We start from the raw sequence: 20,676 nt of genomic DNA, 5'->3' as shown, positions 1-20,676 counted from the left end.
TATACTGCCTAGCTACGCTTAGGTTTTCAAAAACATTTGAGAATTTGAATACTTAATTTTTTAGTGACGGCTGAAGTGTGGAGTGCTTAAATTTTAAACAGTAATGCTAATTTTAGAGAACATGTTGTTGTTGTTCTTTGTTGTTTACAGTCCATTTTCAGAGAAAATATTGGAAAGTTCGAAATGTATGACTAAAATGGAATTAGAACAACAGAGGTTCCATGAACAGTATATCTCATAATTTATAGTACATTGACTTTTAAAATTAATTAACTTATTTAATTAGGATACGTACCTTAATTAATAACTTATTTTTTAAATGAAACAAACGCCATAATTCGTCATTTTCTGTTTATGTTTAAAATAGTATACAATTGTTTGAAAAATAATTATTTGAATACAAAGATTATGTAGGGAAATACGACTCATCAGTTTTGACCAATTTCCAGATTTTTCCCGGAAATGGCGAGTTTTTTCTGACACCCCTAGGTGTTCTCCTACCACCTCACAAAATATCAACGGGGGTCGTTCGGCAAGAAATTTTTTCGTTATATAGCTCAAATAAGCAGATTTTCACTCGCGGTCATGTTTTAGCCCTCGTCGAGGGCTTTGAGTCAAACCGACAGTTTTTCCCAAAGGCCAAGCCATTTACCTAGGAGCATGCAAAAAATTAGCCAGATATACTGAGTTTAAGTACCCTAAAATCCGCGTTGAAATGACCCTCTGTTTTTCCCATAAAATACAAAGATTATATAGGGAAATACAAGTTTTTTTTGCGCCGGTCAGTAGATGTCAGTTTTGACCCCCTCTCCGTGGACTTTTCGGCCAACCGTCACCGGCCCTCGTGTTATATCGCCCCAAGGCACCATCTAGCCGAATTTGACGCGCCTGCGGCGCCGGGAGATGCCCTTTCGGGCACCTGACCACTTTGCTTTATATATATAGATATATGTAAGTATATGTATATGTGTATATACATATACGTATGTGTATGCCTATACATATACATAAATATATACGTATATATAAATAAATAAATATATATATACGTATAAATATATATATATATATATATATATATATATATATATATATATATATATAAATGGCAAACATTCAAGCGACCAGATGACGTCATCTTACCTTGGGAACTGATTTGACCACCATCGCGTCGCTGGGCGTCAAAGAAATCGATTTCCTGAAGCGATCGTCGACCTCTGATCGGATGTGACACGTCATGTCCAAGATGGCGGAGTATGATTTCATGCTGTATTCCGACAAGGCTTGCAGTGCTACCACTGTATCCTGGGGGGGGGGGGAGAGTAAGGGGAGGGGGTTAAAACATAAGTCTGGTGTAGTCACCGGCAGGTAGTGTGTGCGGTGGCGTAAGCATGGATAGGTTTTGGGGGAGGTCCACCCCTTTGAATACATTGGAAGGCGTGTAACGTATCTCTTCCACTTTCAAAATTTTGAATTTCATAAAGCTACTTTTTTTTTTACATTTTCATCAGTTAATCATAAAGAAATGAAGAATAAAGACATTTGATTCTCAAAGTACACTTTAAAAATTGAAATCTTTAATATAATTAATTTTTTTTATTTTAAGCAATTTAGCTTGAACTAAAAGAATATTATATTATTATGAAAAAGACCTATTGTGATACGTTAGACTTATTAAAACAAAGAAGTAAATCAAATTATTTAAATGGTTTTCAATGTCTGCACTACACAGCGTATCATATAAATAATACTTTTGTTTGTCGAGTTTCGCCCTCCATTTCCTTTCCAGTCTTCCCCCATCCTTTCACACCCTCTTACCCATCCATTTATCTCGCCATCTTCACCTCTCCATCCTTTACCCATCCTCTTCCAACCCCCACTCCTCTAAATTCAACATTATTTCCTTTCCCACCCCATCATTCCTCCTTATATACCACCCACTCCCATTCCACATTTCCCTTCCGTCCTCTCTTTCTCTCCCACCCTCCACTCGCTACCTCCTCTCTTTCCAACCCTCACCTCCCCCCATCATCTCCTCTTCTTCTCCCCTCCCATCCTCCCTCCCCTCCTCCCCTATCCCATCCTCCCCCTCTCCTCCCCCTCTCCCTCCCCTCTCATCCTCTCCTCCCCTCCTCCCCTCCCCTTACCTGAGTAGACACGAACGCCCCCTGTGAGTTCCTCTGCATGAGCAACCAGCCCACCACGCTCGTGCTGGTCGTGATGTCACCACGCGCCAAGAACGTCAGCAGGGCGTATGACGTCACCTCCACGGCCAGGGCGCCGGGTTTTTTAGCGTACCAGTAGGGGACGTCATGGTTGGCGAAGTCGGCCTCAGTGCCAGGGGACCAGTACGTGAAACCTGGGGGACAGGAGCTTAGGGTGAGTGTAGGTGTTGGGGAGGGGTATGGGGGACCAGTAGGTGAAACCTGGGGGACAGGAGCTTAGGGGAGTGTAGGTGGGGTGGGGGGGGGGAACAGTAGGTGAAACCTGGGGGACAGGAGCTTAGGGGAGTGTAGGTTGGGTGGGGCAGTTGGGGGGTGTGGGGAAGGGTAGAGGACCTGTTGGTGAAACCTGGAAGACAGACACTCTGGGTGAGTGTAGGTGGGGTGGGGCAGTTTAGGGGGGACCAGTAGGTGAAACCTGGGAGACAGGTGCTCTGAGTGAATGTAGGTGGGGTAGGGCAGATAGGTGGGGGTGGGGGGCAGTTGGTGAAACCTGGAAGACAGACGCTCAAGGTGAATATAGGTGGGGGTGGGGCGGATATAGAGTGTGAGGTAGAGTACGGGTTTTAGGCTTTGGATGTTTGTAAATTTAATTCTATAGCGTTTATTTACACAAGTAATTAATACCATCAATGACCATATCAACACTGAAGGTATAAACTGATTTATCAACACTGAAGGTATGAACACCAACTATCAACACAGATTGATCAAAATTTATTTATCATAAGTTACTTATCAACACAGACTTTACAATACAAATTTTACACCACAGACTTTACAACACAGACTTTACAAACACAGACTTTACAACACAGAATCAACACTGACTTATCAACATTGACTTATCAACAATGACTTTTCAACACTGAATTTACAACACAGATTTTACAACACAGAATCAACACTGACTTATCAACACTGACTTATCAACAATGATTTTTCAACACTGACTGATCAACACTGACTTATTATATACACAGACTTAACAACACATACTTATCAACACTTCTTATTAACACGACTTTACAACACTGCGGCATCAACACTACCCGTATCAACACTACCCGTGTCAACACTACCAGTGTCAACTCTACCAGTGTCAACACTACTAGTGTCAACACTACCAGTGTCAACACTACCTGTGTCAACACTACCAGTGTCAACACTACCAGTGTCAACACTATGACGTAGACCCTTACCCTCGGGCGAAGACTTGGCTACGGACAGGAGTCGCTTCATCAGCTGATCCCCCACGGGCGACCCCGCCAGGGTCAGGGCATATGCACTGATGGCGATGGCCAGGGGTCGGTCGGTCTGGGTAGAGGCTGACTCAATGTACTTCTGGGTCCGTGTGATGACGTCACTGTGGTTCTGGGGAGGAGGAGGGGTGGGGGGAGGTGTGATAATATGAGTACAGTGGGAGTTATTTAGGTGAAGTTTGATGTCATGAGCAACGGGATGGCGTGGTCGTAGGGTAGAGTTCATGACTGCAAACCTGAAAGTCTCGGGTTCGTATCAAGAGTATGTAGGAGGTCCATTAGTCCACCCAGCTTGGATGGGCACCTGACTCACGTGTAAGGAAGTAAGGCGGCGGTGCATAATGCTAAACTCTACTTCATCTGTCCCACGTATCTTGTGCAAGAAAAGGAAATGTTATATGATCCTGACCCACCCACATATACTCTACACTCTCAGATATATGAAGGTGGAAGTGTGGGGGACGTGTGGGGTAACTTTGGAGGACGGTTGGAGAAAGCTCTCTAGTTCGCTTCAATGCTCCCGTACAATACTGTTCATCTACAACAAGTAGAATTTATTCGTTACTTAATTGTAAAATTAGAGACATTTTCCAACGACATAATTAAGTATTATGTGCCAACATTGTATGCGACATATGTCCCGTTGTCTCGATTTCAGCCTTCTTATCTTTCTGTATGTGCTATCATTTTATTTATTCACCCGAAAACATACACAAGGCAACAGTCCTGTTAGACTCCATAATTTAGCTATGATATTTAATTTACTGTCTCAAGCAAGCTTGTCTCATCTTCTCGGAGGTCCGCGAGATAACTCGGGGCTCTAAGGAATGATGAGCAGTGTTTCTTCCAGCAGTGGCGTAGCCAGGATCGTCTCAAGGGGGGGGGGGGTTCCAATTTTTACCCGGGGACGAACTTTCGATTTGCCTCCCCCCCTCTCAAACTTTTGATTTGCACCCCCCCCCCCCTCAAACTTTCGATTTGCACCCCCTCATATTTTTTATATATATACCATGGGGTCTATGCCTACGCCACTATCTTCCAGACTTTCTTCTCCGGGGGGGGGGGGGCACTTGAGATTTTCGGGGACGGGGGGCGGTCAACATTTTTCGGGGGGGGGGGCGGACACTAGTAAAAGTGTATGTTTACTATATAAATTCCATCTTTCTTCGGGGGGGGGGGGAGGGGGAGGGGAGCCTAGAAGAAACTCTGATGATGAGGTCGGTCTGTATGTACTCACCTCCTTAGGGCAGTCACACTCCAGTAGAGCTATCAGGATAAAAGCAGCATGGGACACGTCACCGTTGATTCCACCCTGGGAGAGAAGGACGGGTCAAAGTTCAAGTTCATAGTTCACAACATAATCATAACATTTCGACAAATAAATGTAAACTACGCAGGACACGTTTGGTTCGAAAAGGGACTGTACTAATGACACGAAAATAAGGGGAGAGAAGACGAGGTTTACAACAAAAATAATTTGGATGGAAGCCAACATGGGATGGATGTAAATGGCCATACATCAGATGACTGAAAGATTAGGGATAGGGGCGGATTTTTTTTTAGGTTCGGGAGAACAGTCGACATAGGATAGTTTAGGTTTCTAGTAGGGAACCAGAGAATTTGAAAGGGAAAAAGTGTGGAGGGGTATGAGGAGGGGTGAAGGTAAGAATGCGGAAAAGATTAAAGGAATGGGGTGTAGAGTGGGTCAAATGTATAATAGTTATTGGCAGGACTGACGGGGGGGGGGGGGGCGAATAGAGCAGCAGAAATTGAGGGGTGGGGATATGAATGAGGTAGCGGTGGTAGAATCGAATGGGCGGATAGTTAAAGGGAGGGTGTGGCTAGATTGGAGCTGAGTCATAATCGACCAATTGAGAACTGTCGAGATTGTTAATGTGCGGGGTGGGGCTAGATTCGGATGAAGCAACGAGAAGAATTCACTAGATTGCTAGTGAGGGGTGCTAGACTGGGGTTGAGCCATGATTGAAAGCTAGAGAAAAACTCCCTAAATAGCTATTGAACGGGGTGGGGGAGGGGGGGGGGTTAGACTGAGATTGAGCCATGATCGAAAGCTAGAGAAAAACTCCCTAAATAGCCATTGAACGGGGTGGGGGTGGGGTAGATATCGTATGAATAGTAGTTGATCAGAATATATAGATGAAGTATTATACATATATAACCCCCCCCCCACCATCACAGGAAGTACTCACCAGCATCTCGCGGTGGGTGACCCAGACCTCCTCACGGAAGGTGCCGTTGTCGTGCTGCTGTCTGGCGATCCAGTTGAACGACTCGCACGTCTGCGTGTGGTCAACCGTGACGTAGTGCTCAGCCTGGCACAGGGTCTTCATGGCAAAGGCCGTCAGCCTGGGGGGGGGGGGGGATGAAGGAGTGACCACTTCCGGTTAGAGGAATTGGTATGGGGGAGTGGGGGGTGGTGGTTTGATTTTTTTTGGATCGAGTGATCAGAATTGAAGGTGAAGGGGGTGAGGAGGGGGGGTGAGGGTGTTGTAGTTTACTTCCGGTTAGAGGAACTTGTATGAGGGAGTGGAAAGGGGGAGGTGGTGGTTTGATAGAACATTTTTTTGGATCGAGTGATCAGATTCAAAGGTGTTTATAAGGGGGGAGGGGGGTGGTGGGAGGGGGGTGATGATGTTGTAATTAACTTCCGGTTAGAGGGATTGGTATGAGGGAGTGGAATGGGGGGGGGGGGGGGTGGGTGGTTTGATAGTACATTTTTTAAATCGAGTGATCAGAATCGAAGGTGTGATTAAGGGGGGTGGTGGGAGGGAGGCTGATGGTGTTGTAATTAGCTTCCGGTTATAGGAATTTGTATGGGCGAGTGGAGGTAGGTGGTTTGGTAGTAATTTTTTTAGATAATGTGATCAGAATTGAATGTGTGTGTAAGGGGGGGGGGTTTGGGGGGTGAGGGTGTTGTAATTAACTTCCAGTTAGAGTAAGTCAGTGGGTGTCTCTCCCCGAGTCTGAGAAATTTGACTTCAAGTGTCAAACAAATCTTACGGTCTATGGCGGTGCATGGGGTACACGAAGTAGAGTCCACCTGTTTCTATGACATTAACACATGAATGGATAGTCTGATGGGCACTTCTGCCCTGTACCCTTCAATTTCTCTAATGTAAAATACCCATCAGAGCTGGGATCCGAACTCGAGACTTCTGATGTATGCGTTTACCATTTATTTCTAGCTAAGGGGTACATTATGAGAAGTCGTTATGTAAATGTCCGGTTACGTTGGATACGGTGTGGATTAGCACAAATGTGCTGTATGTTTATAGGTGTCTTCATCAAAGCGTTTCAAAATTTCACATTTGGTTTGCAAACAGCACAATGAATTAAAACTGTGTGATGAAAATGTCACCAATTTTTAATAATGATAATTTTCTTATCAACATTCCCATTTTCAAAACCTGTCGTTTGTTGGGGCAAATGAGGTAGAGTTCACTTGTTTATGTGCCCTTGTCATATGAAGGGATTGTGTGGTCAGCACTATGCCCAGCCGCCTTTACAACCCCTAACGTGAGTTAGGTACCCATCAGAGCTGGGTATACTTAGGGACGTTTTACTGACTTGAATCCGGATTGGAACTCGAGACTAGTGCGTTTCCTCTAGGCCACTACCATCTTTTCAACAATATTCACATGTAAATACAATCAGCTAAAGTTTAATTTTTCAAAACATAAATTGGATTAAGATTATCTAGAAGTTTCTTTCTTATTTTAGTGTTGGTGAACACAACCGTTTAAATGTCTGTTTCTTTATCTATACTCCTTAGTACCACTCATCGTAATAGTTTGACTACTACGATACACAACAATGTTGTGTGTATTGCAATTTATTGCGCACCAAAGTCAGTGCGCAGCGTAGCCATTGCGCCAGGGCGCACGACATTGACGAATAGACTTTCAGCTTGAACGCGCAGTTGATGAAAAACTATCATTACACAACATGAGTAAACAGCGATGTAAGGCCGTGGATTCACACAAGGTCAGTTGTGTAATCGTCCAGTATCTGATAAGTTCTTTACACATTGTCTATCCTGGCTAACGAAGAAACGTATTCGGCATTCACCCTGTTTAGAATAAAACTAGAACTGAGGTTTTACCTAAAACTAGAAAGCAGCGGGTCACTAGAGAAAGTATATTGTGTTTACTTAGACTTAGTGCGTCTGTGGACTATGACAAACTCTAAGCCCTATAGATCTAGATTCTACATGTAATGGCAATAGACTTGGTCTAACTCTAGTCCTATGTACCTGTTTGATCTAATGATTTCAAATATTTAGTTCAGGATATTAAAAAAAATAAAAACCCTTTGAATAATATGCATTTTAATGCACTGAAAATAGGAAAATAAAACACTTTGTCGGCCAATACCATCACTAATCAAAGAAAATCAGACTATTTTTTTTAAAGTTTTCAGTGCATTTTAAAAGCGTATTATTATAAATGTTCTTATATGTGTTTTCTATTTTTTTTTTGTAATTCTTTCTTTATAAAATCGAAACCACACACTAATATGGAAGAAGGATGTTGGCGAAAATGGATAAGGGATGGTGACTAATATGAAAGAAGGGTATATATGAAAGAGGGATGACTAATATGTAGGAGGGGTGGTGACTAATATATAGGAGGGGTGGTGACTAATATGTAGAAGGGGCGGTGACTAATATGGAAGAGGGGTGACTAATATGTAGGAGGGGCGGTGACTAATATGTAGGAGGGGTGGTGACTAATATGTATGAGGGGTGGTGACTAATATGTAGAAGGGTTGGTGACTAATATGTAGAAGGGGTGGTGACTAATATGTAGGAGGGGTGGTGACTAATATGTAGGAGGGGTGGTGACTAATATGGAAGAGGGGTGACTAATATGTAGTAGGGGTGGTGACTAATATGTAGGAGGGGTGGTGACTAATATGTAGGAGGGGTGACTAATATGTAGGAGGGGTGGTGACTAATATGTAGGAGGGGTGATGACCAATATGGAAGAGGGATGGTGACTAATTATGAGGGTAACGTGTGTGGTTGAGGGGTGATGAATGTAGCGGAGGCGAGGTGAAGAATGGGAAGGAGTGATAAGAATTTGTAGAAAGGATGTGGTGCATACACTGGTGATTTTTGCTTGTCACCTCAACTACCACTTTGAATAGAAAAAATTTCAGCAAAGAGAGTTTTAACTGTGTCTTCTGTTAAAAATTTAAGAGTCAGAGTCGCCTGCTCAAGTGAATGAGTCGTGTGATAAAAATTAATAAGTCGTCTGTCTAAAAATTTAATTTTACAATTTAAAGTCGTCGTTTAAAAATTAATGTCGTCTGTTAACAATGAATGAGTTGTCTGTTAACAATGAATGAGTTGTCTGCTAACAATGAATGTCGTCTGCTAACAATGAATGTCGTCTGCTAACAATGAATGAGTCGTCTGCTAACAATGAATGAGTCGTCTGCTAACAATGAATGAGTTGTCTGTTAACAATGAATGAGTCGTCTGCTAACAATGAATGAGTCGTCTGCTAACAATGAATGAGTCGTCTGCTAACAATGAATCAGTTGTCTGCTAACAATGAATGTCGTCTGCTAACAATGAATGTCGTCTGTTAACAATGAATGAGTCGTGCTAACAATGAATGTCGTCTGCTCACAATGAATGAGTCGTGCTAACAATGAATGTCGTCTGCTCACAATGAATGTCGTCTGCTAGCAATGAATGTCGTCTGCTAACAATGAATGTCGTCTGCTAACAATGAATGTCGTCTGTTAAAAATGAATGTCGTCTGCTAACAATGAATGTCGTCTGTTAACAATGAATGTCGTCTGTGAACAATGAATGTCGTCTGCTAACAATGAATGTCGTCTGCTAACAATGAATGTCGTCTGCTAACAATGAATGTCGTCTGCTAACAATGAATGTCGTCTTCTAACAATGAATGAGTCGTCTGCTAACAATGAATGTGTCATCTGTCCTGCAGGAGAGAGTATGTCCTAGCCCCTAATTCCAGCACACGATGAGTAACGACGGATCCGATCCTAGCGACCCGGCCAGGAAAAACTGCGCATGGCCGGATGACCCTGGTTCAGGCCCTCCCACGGCGGGCAGCAGATACTGGCCACAGGAAGTGGGAGAGACCAGCTCGGCTGGGAGTCTGGATGAGGACAGCTGGACCGACTCCCCGTCGGGGTGGAGGCGGCAGACGGCCGGGGAAGTGGAGGCAGAGGATTACCACTCGGGCCCGGAGTATGATGATCCCCCCGGGACCTGGAAGAGCGGAGAGGAGAAGGACCAGAATGGGAATCACGTCAGCGATTCCGAGTACACCGGAAGCGAGAGTTTCTACGACGCGGAGGAGAGCGAGATGGCGTTTTCTGACTGCGATCAAAACGATAACCGATGGTCGGGTTCGGAAAGCGGGAATAAAGTCGAAGCGGAAGACGCTGTCGAGGAAAACCCTGCGCCTCAGGAACCCCGGGACAACAGTATTCCTAAAGCCGAGGTCATCGTCACCAGCCAGAGTGATGAGACGTTGAAGATGTACCGGGACTCGAAGCTGTCGCTTCAGAGACCGAACCGCTTCCATTCCCGCAGACCGAACGGCTCGCGGCAGAATAATTCCGGCAAGGGAGACTACGACCCCGGGAAGATCCGGGTTTCAAAAAGCTGCACCACGGAGTGCGAGATCCTAAAACCTGGTCTAGAGAACAGCTACCCCTGCCCGGATAGGTTGAAGTATTCGAGTTTGTACGAGGAGATTCTCAGGAGTGAGCAGTTTTTACTTTTTTCCGATGACGACGACGATGATGATGATGATGAGTTAGATCTAGCGGAGGATGGCGCGTTATCGGAGAGCACGGGTTTAGATATTGATAACGATAACTCGGATTCGACGTCAACAAACCGAGAAAGCGAGGACAGCGTGGAGGACACCCTGCCTAAATCTGGGAGCGGTTTACGGGATGGGGCGGTGCCAGGCACGAGTGAGAACGTGGCAGACGGGCGTGAGATTGTTGACAAACCCAGCGCCAATTCTGAGGAACTGATCCTCATGCCGTTACCACACAGCTCGTCTACGTTGATTGATGCTGACAAAAATTGTGAGCCCCGCGGGGGTCTAAACACGGGTGAAGGTTTAGCTGAGTCGAATGATGTGAAGATCAACGAGAACAGTGTGGCAACAGAAGACCCGGTCTCACAGCCTATCTCAGCTCTCCACGAAAGGAGAAGATCCACCACGATGTCGTCAAAGCCAGTGGTCGTTGTGAAGCTGCCGGGCAGCGTCAAAGAGGATGCCGTCTACGACTCGGACACCACCACGGCCAGCTCGTGCATGGACAAGGGCGACACCAGCGACAGCTACCTGGAGGTCTCCAAAGTCAGCATTGACCAGCGACACGTCAGCCCAGGCTCGGAGACGGTACCGCCCACCTGTTCTATAGCCAACCCCTGTGTTCCTATACCACCCGCAAGCTCCGTGGTTAACGCGTTTCTTGTTATGGAGGAAAATCTTTGCGAGCCTCTAGGCAACGTCTTGGAGCAAGTCTACCTTAAGAAAGCACAAGACTCCGGTACCCAGTTGACGGAGGGTAACTCGAAAACTTCTAATCTCAAGATGGATGATCTGGAAGATTCAGACCGCGGTCACACGCCGGTTATATCCATCCTCTCCCTCAACGCTGATAAAGACGTCACGGAGAGCTGCAAGTACCCCAGGAGGGACCACAACGACGTCTACTACGACAACTCCACCGTGACGCTAGTGTCTAGCATCAACACGGATGTCTCTTTCTCAAATTCCGGGCCCAACGAAGGAGAACCGGATCCGGAAAACGTTGAGAACGAGATGAACGCGAATCATTCGAAATGCGGGGTTGTGAGCAGTGATAAGAACATCACCGTGGATAGTCTGGCACGGGATGAGGCGGAGATCAGCGACTTTCAGCGGGAGATTCACGTACCCATGGTGGAAAACGATACCTCAGCCATCTCCACATCGTCGCATTCTCTCTTTCAAATCGATGGCAAGAGTGTCTCGAAAATAAAGTTTGTCGTGACAAAAGATCCGGATCTGTCATTAAACGAGCTGGTAGTGGAGCGAGGCGATGGCGAGGATGTAAATCTACAAAACACGGGGGTGAAAGGTGTGTCTGTCACCACAGGAATGGAAGGTGGGTGTGTCACCACCGGGATGAAAGGTGAATGTCTCACCGAGGCTAAGATCACAGATGAAACTTCTGCAAGTGACGCCGCATGCACCATCCAAGAAGAAACAAATATCCCCACCGGAGATGTAGTTACCGAGTTACCAAACTATGAACTGCAGACGACAGTTCAAAACCCCATCACCCCGCTCAACAACCAGTACTACATGTCCTTCCTCACGGAGTTGAGAAACAAAAAACTGGTCAACAAAAAAGTCCGACGACCGCCCCAGAAATTTTTCAAAGCCCTGCAGGCCAAAAACGTATCCCGAGTCAGCCTCGAACTGGAAAACAAATCCTCGACCAGCATCGCCAAGATTGACAAGGCGTCCATGCTTCAGAAGAACTTCCCCATCGGGCGAGAGGTTCCCCCAGACTGGAAACCCAGACAACAAAGCAACAACTCGCAAACCTCGTCACTCGGGGAATACACCGTTCATAAAAGAAGAAAGAAGAAGGACACTTTATTTAAAACGAAACTCCTGGGGAAGAGCATCAACAACAACAAGAAGAAAAACTCGGTATCGGAAGCTTCAATTCCGGATATGAACTCGGATATTTTCTGCAGCAAAGCTAGTTCAATGTCCGACGACTCGTACAGTATAGACAGCAAACACACAGTAGGCTATGGGGAGAGATACAACCCGGAATCTGATGAAACGAGTGAAGTAGAGTCCGGTATAAAAGACGACCTCAAGCACGATATCGCGATGCAAGATTTCGAGTATAAACGGAAGTACTACGAGAGGTTGACCCGCGCGAGGAAAAAGAAGAGCAGGGACGGGAAAAAGCACCCGCGGTCTCCGGAGAGAATGGAGCTGACCTCGCAGGTCAAGTTCCTGAAAACCATCGATGACTTCTGCAACGCGGAGGAGTGTGAGAACTGTGATGATTCCTGCGAGGGCAGTGTGTCCAGCGTGGGCGAGAAATCCCTGGACTACATGGAGTACCACAAGTCCCTGGTCAAATATTACTCCGGTAAGAAGACACAGATCAATTTAACCAACTGCGACGATCCATCCGACAGCTGTTCGGGGATTCGGATCCGTCGTGCGTCGAACAACGTGCCGTCCGCTATAGACCCTGAAAGGCTGAAATCTCTTGGTCTAGACGACGCGAGCATGACCCTGCAGTCTAAAATCGGTATGTGGAGTTTTAGTACACTGTACGCTCACAAGAAAGGCATCCACGAAATCCCGCATGAGTCGAATACAAATTTAATGCTCATGGGAACTGATTTCGATCAGCAGTACAATGAAGGAACGACTGCACCGAAAAGTAAATCTAACACCAAAGCGCAAAAACAATTGAAAAATACGGCTCGGAATAGAAATAAAGATAAAAAACAATCTAAGATGAAGTCTGCTAAGTCGCCTGCGGTCGAGAAGACGTCGGTGCAGTACGAATCCGAGAGAAAGATAACGTACTTAGATTTTTTACGATCCGGTTACGCTTTGAAGATGAACAAATCGAGCCGGGACCAGACGGCAACAGACTTGGCCAATGTCAGGCGGGACAGCGTGAACGTTCAGAAATCAAAGTCCTGCGACGCCTCCTCCAACAAGTCCATGCAGGCGGTGGTTTGGCCGAAGGATATCTCGCCCGTCAACACCACCCTCGGGAAGAAGGCCAAGCTGGTGAGGTTCAACGAGGCGAACACCCCGGAGACCAGCTCCGAGAAGGTTCCGGCGGAGGTCGTGGAGCGGTCGGAGGAGGACACGTGGTGCTACTCCGTCAACGCCATGCTGCTGAGAGCCAATCAGGTCATGGAGAAGCAGAAGATACGCCACACCGACTACCACTTCCCCAGGCCAGACTCGGCGAAAGTTGTCCCCCCTGTGATCAAACCCAAATCGTCGAGTTTTTTGAGCGAGCTACTAGAGCAGGATCGGGTGGAGCAGATTAGAGTTAAGGGACTTGATAAGGGAGTTAAACTGCTTGATAAAACGTTGACCAAACGGCAAGAGCTAGAGAGATCACTGTTCAGGGGAGACGATAAGAGTCTGAGTAAAGAAGGGAGCAGTTCTAAGCAACCAGGGCAGGCAATAAAACAAGCCTCAAGCTCCGAGCCATCCACCAGCAACAGCCAAAACACCACCAGTAACTCCAGCAACGTGTTGCCGTTGATCGACGACAAACACTCCAACGAACCGAAATCGGCGGCGACGTTGAAAATCCGGGCATCCGTGAGCAAGAAATCCCTCGAGCGCACGATGCGCATGCAGCAGCGCGTCTCTACCAGCGCACCCGGTGCTCACGTCTACCACCCGCCGTCGCTGTCCCAGCCTAGCATCCTGCCCAAGCGTCTTCTGCCGCTGCGGTACTCCAGCCCGTTTGACGCCATCTCTCAAATCGGAGAAAACTGGACGCCCGTGCGGATCCTCAAAGAGAACGTGGCCAAAAAATTCTCTCACGTGACGCCTGAGATCCAATCCAGAATCCGCAACCGACCAACCGAGACGAGTTCCAGTTTCCTGCTTGACCAGCACTCCGAGACGCTGAGGTACTACCGGTACCCCCACCTCGACCAGAGAGCGTCGTCCATTGTTCAGATGTTCGCCGACCAGAACATCAGTTTCAATAACAACTGCGACAGCAACGATATGCAGAACAACCCCCCAGACGACGACTTCATCGACGAACTCGACGAGCCGTATGTGATAGACATGAGCCAGGTACCACATCGATTGAATTTCATGGATCTGTTCGGACGTCAGGTGTTCCGCACGTTGCAGCCCATCAACGAAGACCCCGAGTATGGGGCGGTAGAATGCCAGTATGATCCAGAAAAGTCTGAAACCGCGTCAGAGTCGGGCTCGTCCGAGGCATCCCAGCACACACCCGCGGAGTCTGGGAGCCACGTAACGGCCGCCACGTCAGATTTACCCCCCAGAAGCTCGGCGACACCCTCCTCGCGTCGAGAAGCCGGCACCATCGGAAATGTCCGGATACAGTACGGCACTAAGAACGACCCGGATGCGTTACGCATGAGCAATGTCATCAGTTCTTTAGTGAACCAGCCGAGAAGCAAACGAACGACGCGCAACAGTCTAATCTCCTCTTCCAACGTGGAGATCTACCGAGATCACTCAAAGATCAACATCAACACTATGCACTCCATGTCGGTGCCAGACTGCACGGAGGATTATCAGGCTGTGGAGGGTTCGGATACCGACACCATCGACCGGACGTCTTTCCTTCAAGCGTTGCTCGGCTACAATGCAGACACGCAGAGCGAGGGGTGTACGACATCCAACGAGCAACCAAGCGATGTCCGGACGCAATCCGATTTTAAAATTTACGACACCCGGAAGAAAATCATTCAAAACATCGAGCCGGTCGTGAATACGGCCTACCAGGAATGGTGGCTGCCGAATTATCAAAAGATTGCAGAAACCAAGCAAGATTTCCCCCGTCATGACGAGGTACTTAAACCTGCTGTTCAAGAAGAAATGAAATCTCAAGTGGATTCGGTTTCAGAAGCATCTAAAATACCTACCATTTCAGAACGCACCACGCCATCACGTTCGAAATACAATACCATCGCAGAGGTTATTCGGATGCGGCAAGAGTTACGCCGAATTCGAAAGCAGCTTGAGAACGACGGGAAGCTCACTCTGGATGACAGCTCTCTGATGGTGACGGGAACTCCTCTGACACTCAATAAAAAACAATGTCCGGAGATCTCAGAGATCTTCGTCAACAAGCCGGAGCCATTCCTTGAGACGAATGACAAGCAGACGGGTACTGCCGAGAAGAGAAGAGACGCTCGCCTGTCGTTATCAGCCGAGTCCGTCTCCTCCGGCTCCAACCTCATGAAAATATCATGCGACGACGGCACTTCCGCCTCTTCTACTTGCAAACAGAAGGATACAAAGACATGCGGGAGATCGAACAGAAGCAACATCGGGAAATCAAACCAAGGGAAATCTTCCGAACGTCTTCTGCCGTCGATCATTAAGGCCAGGAGATTCAACACGAAGTCAGTAGAGTACCCGGACAACTCACACATTGACGAGATCTACAAGGCGAACGTCAGCTCCCACGATTTGCTGGGGCACGACTTCAAGCGCTACGAGAACGTCAGCTCTCACGATTTGCTGGGGCACGACTTCAAGCGCTACGAGAACGCGTTCAAAAACTTTGAGCAGGAAAAGTGGCAGCTCCGCGGGAAACAAGGGCGGTCGTTTACATGGGAGAAGGTCAAGGTCCCTCCCCCTTTTCCAGGAGACGCGGGCAACGCCCACGCCACGCAGTCCTGGAGCGACGTCTTCCGTTCCGCCTCCCAGGCCTCAGGTTACTCCACCCCCTCTTGTTCAATGATCAACCTCAAAAGCATGGTCTTATCAGCCGAGAAGGAGATAACCAATCATCAACTAGGAGATTTCACCAGCGAGTCTTTCCCTGAAATGGCGTCTCAGGAGATTTGTTTAACGCCGCTGGACAGCCCGGAGCTTGGGGGAAGTCTGGGATGTGCCCGGAGCGCCAAGCTGAGCGGTAGTGTACACGAGGAGTCGGAAAACTCCCACACCACGGAGATCATAGACAGGGTCAGCGGGCAGCAGGAAAAACAGGACAGGAGCAGACTGGTCAAGCAAGGCAGCCAGAACAGCACGTCTTCGGAAATTACGGAAATCAACGACGAAACACACGCGGAGAGAATCAGTTTACAGAAGGCGGATGACGAAACAGATGTGCTTCAGGGTGGGGATAACAAAACTGAAGTCAGTAAAGAAGACACGGAAACGAAAAACGAAATGTTAACAACTGACACGGAAAATTGGTTCGGAGATCAGACCAACGTGCAAAAATCTGCTTCAGAGTACGAACGCAGTGGGGATTTGTACCGCATCATGGCGATGAAGTACTTCAAGCAAGCGCAGTTCTACAGCCATAAACTACCCCAGCGGTTCCAAACGAGGAACAACCTGGACCGTTATTTCCTGAAGCAGCTGCGTGGTACCGACATCCTGCAGACGATAGGGCTGGACAAGCAGCGTCTGCTGGGATGTCTGGAGATGGTGACTAGGGCCATCAGCTACATCCCAGCCTTCCAGGTGCGGTCACTGAAGCCTGTGGAGATGATCCCTGTGGTCATACAGGTGAGACAGTGCGGGAAGAACGTCTACTACAAGCCGTGGCTGGATGGCTGTATCGTCCAGACACTGCCCGTCTTCTGTACACACGACAAGGGCCGGATGGTCGAGAGGTGAGTTGGACATTTTTTAGCACACGTGACATTCAATCAATCGCGATTGTGAGATGTTTTTTTTTTGTTTTGTTTAAACTTTGAGCTGATTTAGGGATACAACCGCCGCAACGCGTCATTTAAGTCCTTACTTCTGTAGATAACTATTAAATTTTGCCCTTCACTGAAGTTGATCTAAAACAGCACTCAAGATCTAACCTAAACAACATTATCTTGTCTATAAGACAATCCTATACGAGATTACGTTTAAACGTGTGTTAGTTCTTAACCTTAACAACAAACATATTATACAATACGTTGACCCGCCAAAATTCACAAACAGAACTGTATCCCGGGTAGAGATTTAGCAAAATGAGAATTATCTAATAAATGACAAATGTTTTCATTTTTTGCCAAAACATTATGCTCTTGTTAGAAACATACATTATCATAGCAACCTAACTGAGCGATAATGTAGACATATTTTAAATTTAATTTCTTTTTGTCTTTCACTAGCATGCTATTTTTAATAAAATAAATAATAATTCCAACAAATCCCAATACTAAGCTTGTCGTTTATACAATGTCCTTTTCTAGAATTTTCACCGTCGACTCCATCAAAGAAGGCATCTACGCTGTGCTCCAATCCGAAGAACTGGGGCAGGACGAGCCAGGGGCCAAGTTCAAGGGCAAGGGAATCCAGGCAGCGCGGCTGGTCCTGTACACCCCAAACCTCCCCGCCTCCGCCTTCACGGACAACCAGCTCTACCTGTTCGCTGCCCAGGTCAACAACCGCGAAGAGGCGCAGTCCATTCTGGTCAACACCTACGACATCGCGAAAGTCCACGGGTGTTCTAAGTACTTTGAGCTGACTTGCGGATGGGTGCCACAGTGCATCGTTAACGCGGAGCGTCAAAGTCGGCTGGAAGAGGAAACGGCGTCTTACGAGAGAGAATCTAACTTGTGCATGCAGTGCCATGATACTTTTAAACAATCCGAGAGACCCTTCGTTCGGTTTGATTTGTCCGTCCCCAAAGCTCATGGAGAGAACGATGAACATAATCGATTAGATAACTCGGCTGTGTACTGTCTAAAATGCGGAGATTGTATCTCGTTTCCGATTTCACATGAAGGTGAGATGAAACAGGAAACGGGTACGAACATGTTAATAGTTCGGGATAAGTTTACCTCCAGATGGACTATAAGCAGCAACGGCGTTGCAATTCCAAGGAACACTTTACCGGAATGTAGACGGCGGCTGAAGCGGCAGAAGATATCTCGCATGAGGTCTGCGGAACTGCCGAGTTTGACGCCGACTGTGAACCAGACGCCGCAGCAGCAGCGCGGTTCCTACAACGTGCCGGTGGCTGCGGCCAAAAGAAGCGTCGAGTTCCAGAAAAACTTCACGGCTATGAAGAACATCACCATACCCAACCCGTCCCTCGCCACGCCGAATGTCTTCACTAAAGAATGGTGGTGGAGGGAGATCGAGAGCCTACGTCAGCAGGAGATTGAAGACTTCAACAAGGAATACACGATGCTGAAGCAGATCATTCAGGAGGACGAGGAGGAGAGGCTCCAACAGCAAAGGCTGCAGCACCAGCAGAGGCTGCAGGAAATCAAGAAAGAACTTCACCAGCAGAAGGAAAACACGGAAGTCTCCACGGAGGAAGAACAGGGACGGAATCTAAGTTACGAGGCGTCGATGGCGCTAACCGAGTCTACGCAAGAAGAACTCATCAGTAGTAGGACCAACACAAAAAATAACGAAGACGCGGATTGTTTCTTGCCTGTGGGTTCGCAAGATAAAGCGAAGTGGGTGACGAATTATGTCCAGTATCCTACGAGAGTGTGTAAGAAAAGCAACACGGAAAAGAAACCGCAGCCCCATCGCACTAGTAGAGTCGTATCACCTAAAGCAGGTATGGAGAAAGAACTTGTTTACCATCATTTCAAAAACACGGCCAAGTTTAAGTCCGCGCGTGAAAGCGCCCCCGCGTGTGCTATAAATAAAACCCCCAGCAAGAACTTCAAAACGGAGAAGTGCGCGAAAACCAGGAAAAGAGTCGGCGTGAAACGAAATCGGCGTCACTCTGACACTGACTCCTCTTCCAGCAGTAGCAGCGTGAGTCTGTCAGAGTCATCTTCCAGTCTCTCAGACGACGGCTCTGGCGTAGACTCTGATTATCTCACCCACCACGCCAAGACTAAAGGTCCCACCAGCATCGCAGATATCTTCAGCCGGACTCTACCCAAGATGATCATCCCCAAGAAACTTCAACGGTTCCGGGAAATCAAGAAGAAGAAATTAGAAGAAGAAGCGTTGCATTTTGTCACCACGGAAGGCAGCGTTACGACGATGAACTACGCGTTACCCGCTATACGTTTGAACCGCGAACAAGGGGACGCGAAACACGCCACGAATCAAATCTCGGATACGATGCTCAGTGAGTACGACATGTGCGAGGACGCGGACGAGATGAGAGAACTCTGGAGGCAGTGCTTCCCCGAGGTCAACTTCTTTGCCAGACGCAAGAAGAAGGGTCGCGCTTTCCCCAAGAAGGTGATATTGGCTTGATGCCGTGGTTAGAGAGCAGGTATAAGGCCACTTGCTCATGCAAGTTCTGCGGTGTCACACGGTGATAAGTAAAAACACAGTGTTATGGCTATGATTAGGTTTAGAGTATTGAGATATAGATCAATAGAATCAGGTTAATACACTTGTATATTTTATGAAGTATATGTTATGTGCATGTACAATGTTTTATCAAATGTTAGCATTGCAGCTATGTATCATAACTTGACGGCTGTCGGATATAAAAGAATTTTTACTAAATAATACTTTTTTTTCTATCTAAATTTCGAGAGAAATTAATTTCAAGCAGTTTATTAGTTTTTTGGAGAAACGTGTACGCTGGTCTCAGCACTAAAAATTCCTTGATTGAAATTTATTAGTTAACTAATGAAAACAATTTTTGAAAAAGTGTCAAGTTTTTTTTTTACCACCTAATTTTTTTATTTTATTTCAGAATTGTTATCGAAATCTGAAATCAATAACGCAACGTTTGTTTTTCTTTCTTTTCTAGAATATAAAATTTTTGAATCACCTTGTATATTTTAATACAAAGATTGTTCTTACTTACTTAATAACAGTTATGCATTTTCTAGGTATAATTATACTCTTATATTTTCATCTATTGAATGGCAGTTGTTTTTTAACGCTCAATAAATGATGAAAACGTGATGTGCTTTGTTTAGTTGTGTTTCATCTGTTGTGTGATATGTGCAACTCTTTGTGAAAACTGTAAAAAGGTTGTTTCACATCACAGGAAAACACTTGACTGTTTACAAATTATTTGATGTTTCCATGACAACTATATGTTAAGAAGAGCCCCCGATGCATGCAGATATTTTCGCTGAAATACCGTAACTTACACACAAATAAATTTTCAAAAAGCCTAATTAATTTAAAAGTTATTTTCCCTTTTTTTTTCCCCTGGAGACTAACCCTTTATACTAGAAGAAAGATGTACAATGTTGTTACAGTAATACCTATGCTAGCAAAACGAATGCTGGCGTATCAATAATATGCAAGTTGTTTTTTTAACACAATCAGATGGGGTAGTCAGGTGGTACAGCAAACGACTGCTAGCCAGAAACTCTCGAGTACATTAAGCTGTGAAGGCTATCAGACTCTAATTGGAGAAAGTAAACACGGCTGGGTATAGTGCTGAACATACACTCTTTTCTGAGAAACAGATGAAATGTAATTGATTTGCCAAATTGATCCGACATT

The 20,676-nt window shown here is 46.3% G+C and overlaps 2 protein-coding genes across 2 annotated transcripts in view; one reads left to right on the top strand and one right to left on the bottom strand.

The window, feature by feature from the left end:
• The window catches only part of LOC131956925 (complement C3), a 78,437-nt gene that overhangs the window by 20,714 nt on the left and 37,047 nt on the right, over positions 1–20,676 (bottom strand). Inside the window, exons 26-30 of the mRNA XM_059321560.1 lie at positions 5,695–5,851; positions 4,722–4,796; positions 3,425–3,596; positions 2,148–2,359; positions 1,144–1,305 (exon numbers count right to left, since the gene is read on the bottom strand). Of these exons, the coding sequence (XP_059177543.1) occupies positions 1,144–1,305; positions 2,148–2,359; positions 3,425–3,596; positions 4,722–4,796; positions 5,695–5,851 (778 nt within the window). The remainder of the gene's footprint in view (positions 1–1,143; positions 1,306–2,147; positions 2,360–3,424; positions 3,597–4,721; positions 4,797–5,694; positions 5,852–20,676) is intronic.
• LOC131956924 (uncharacterized) lies at positions 7,420–20,082 on the top strand. Its single transcript, XM_059321559.1, has 3 exons — positions 7,420–7,489; positions 9,469–16,901; positions 17,478–20,082. Exons 2-3 carry the CDS (start codon positions 9,505–9,507, stop codon positions 19,456–19,458), a joined length of 9,378 nt encoding a protein of 3,125 aa, XP_059177542.1. The 5' UTR covers positions 7,420–7,489; positions 9,469–9,504; the 3' UTR covers positions 19,459–20,082.

Source organism: Physella acuta, unplaced genomic scaffold (assembly GCF_028476545.2).
Source record: "Physella acuta isolate Inbredline_101_S28 unplaced genomic scaffold, ASM2847654v3 ptg001186l, whole genome shotgun sequence".
In the NCBI taxonomy this organism is placed as follows: domain Eukaryota; kingdom Metazoa; phylum Mollusca; class Gastropoda; family Physidae; genus Physella; species Physella acuta.
This window is presented reverse-complemented; position numbering and strand designations above follow the sequence as displayed.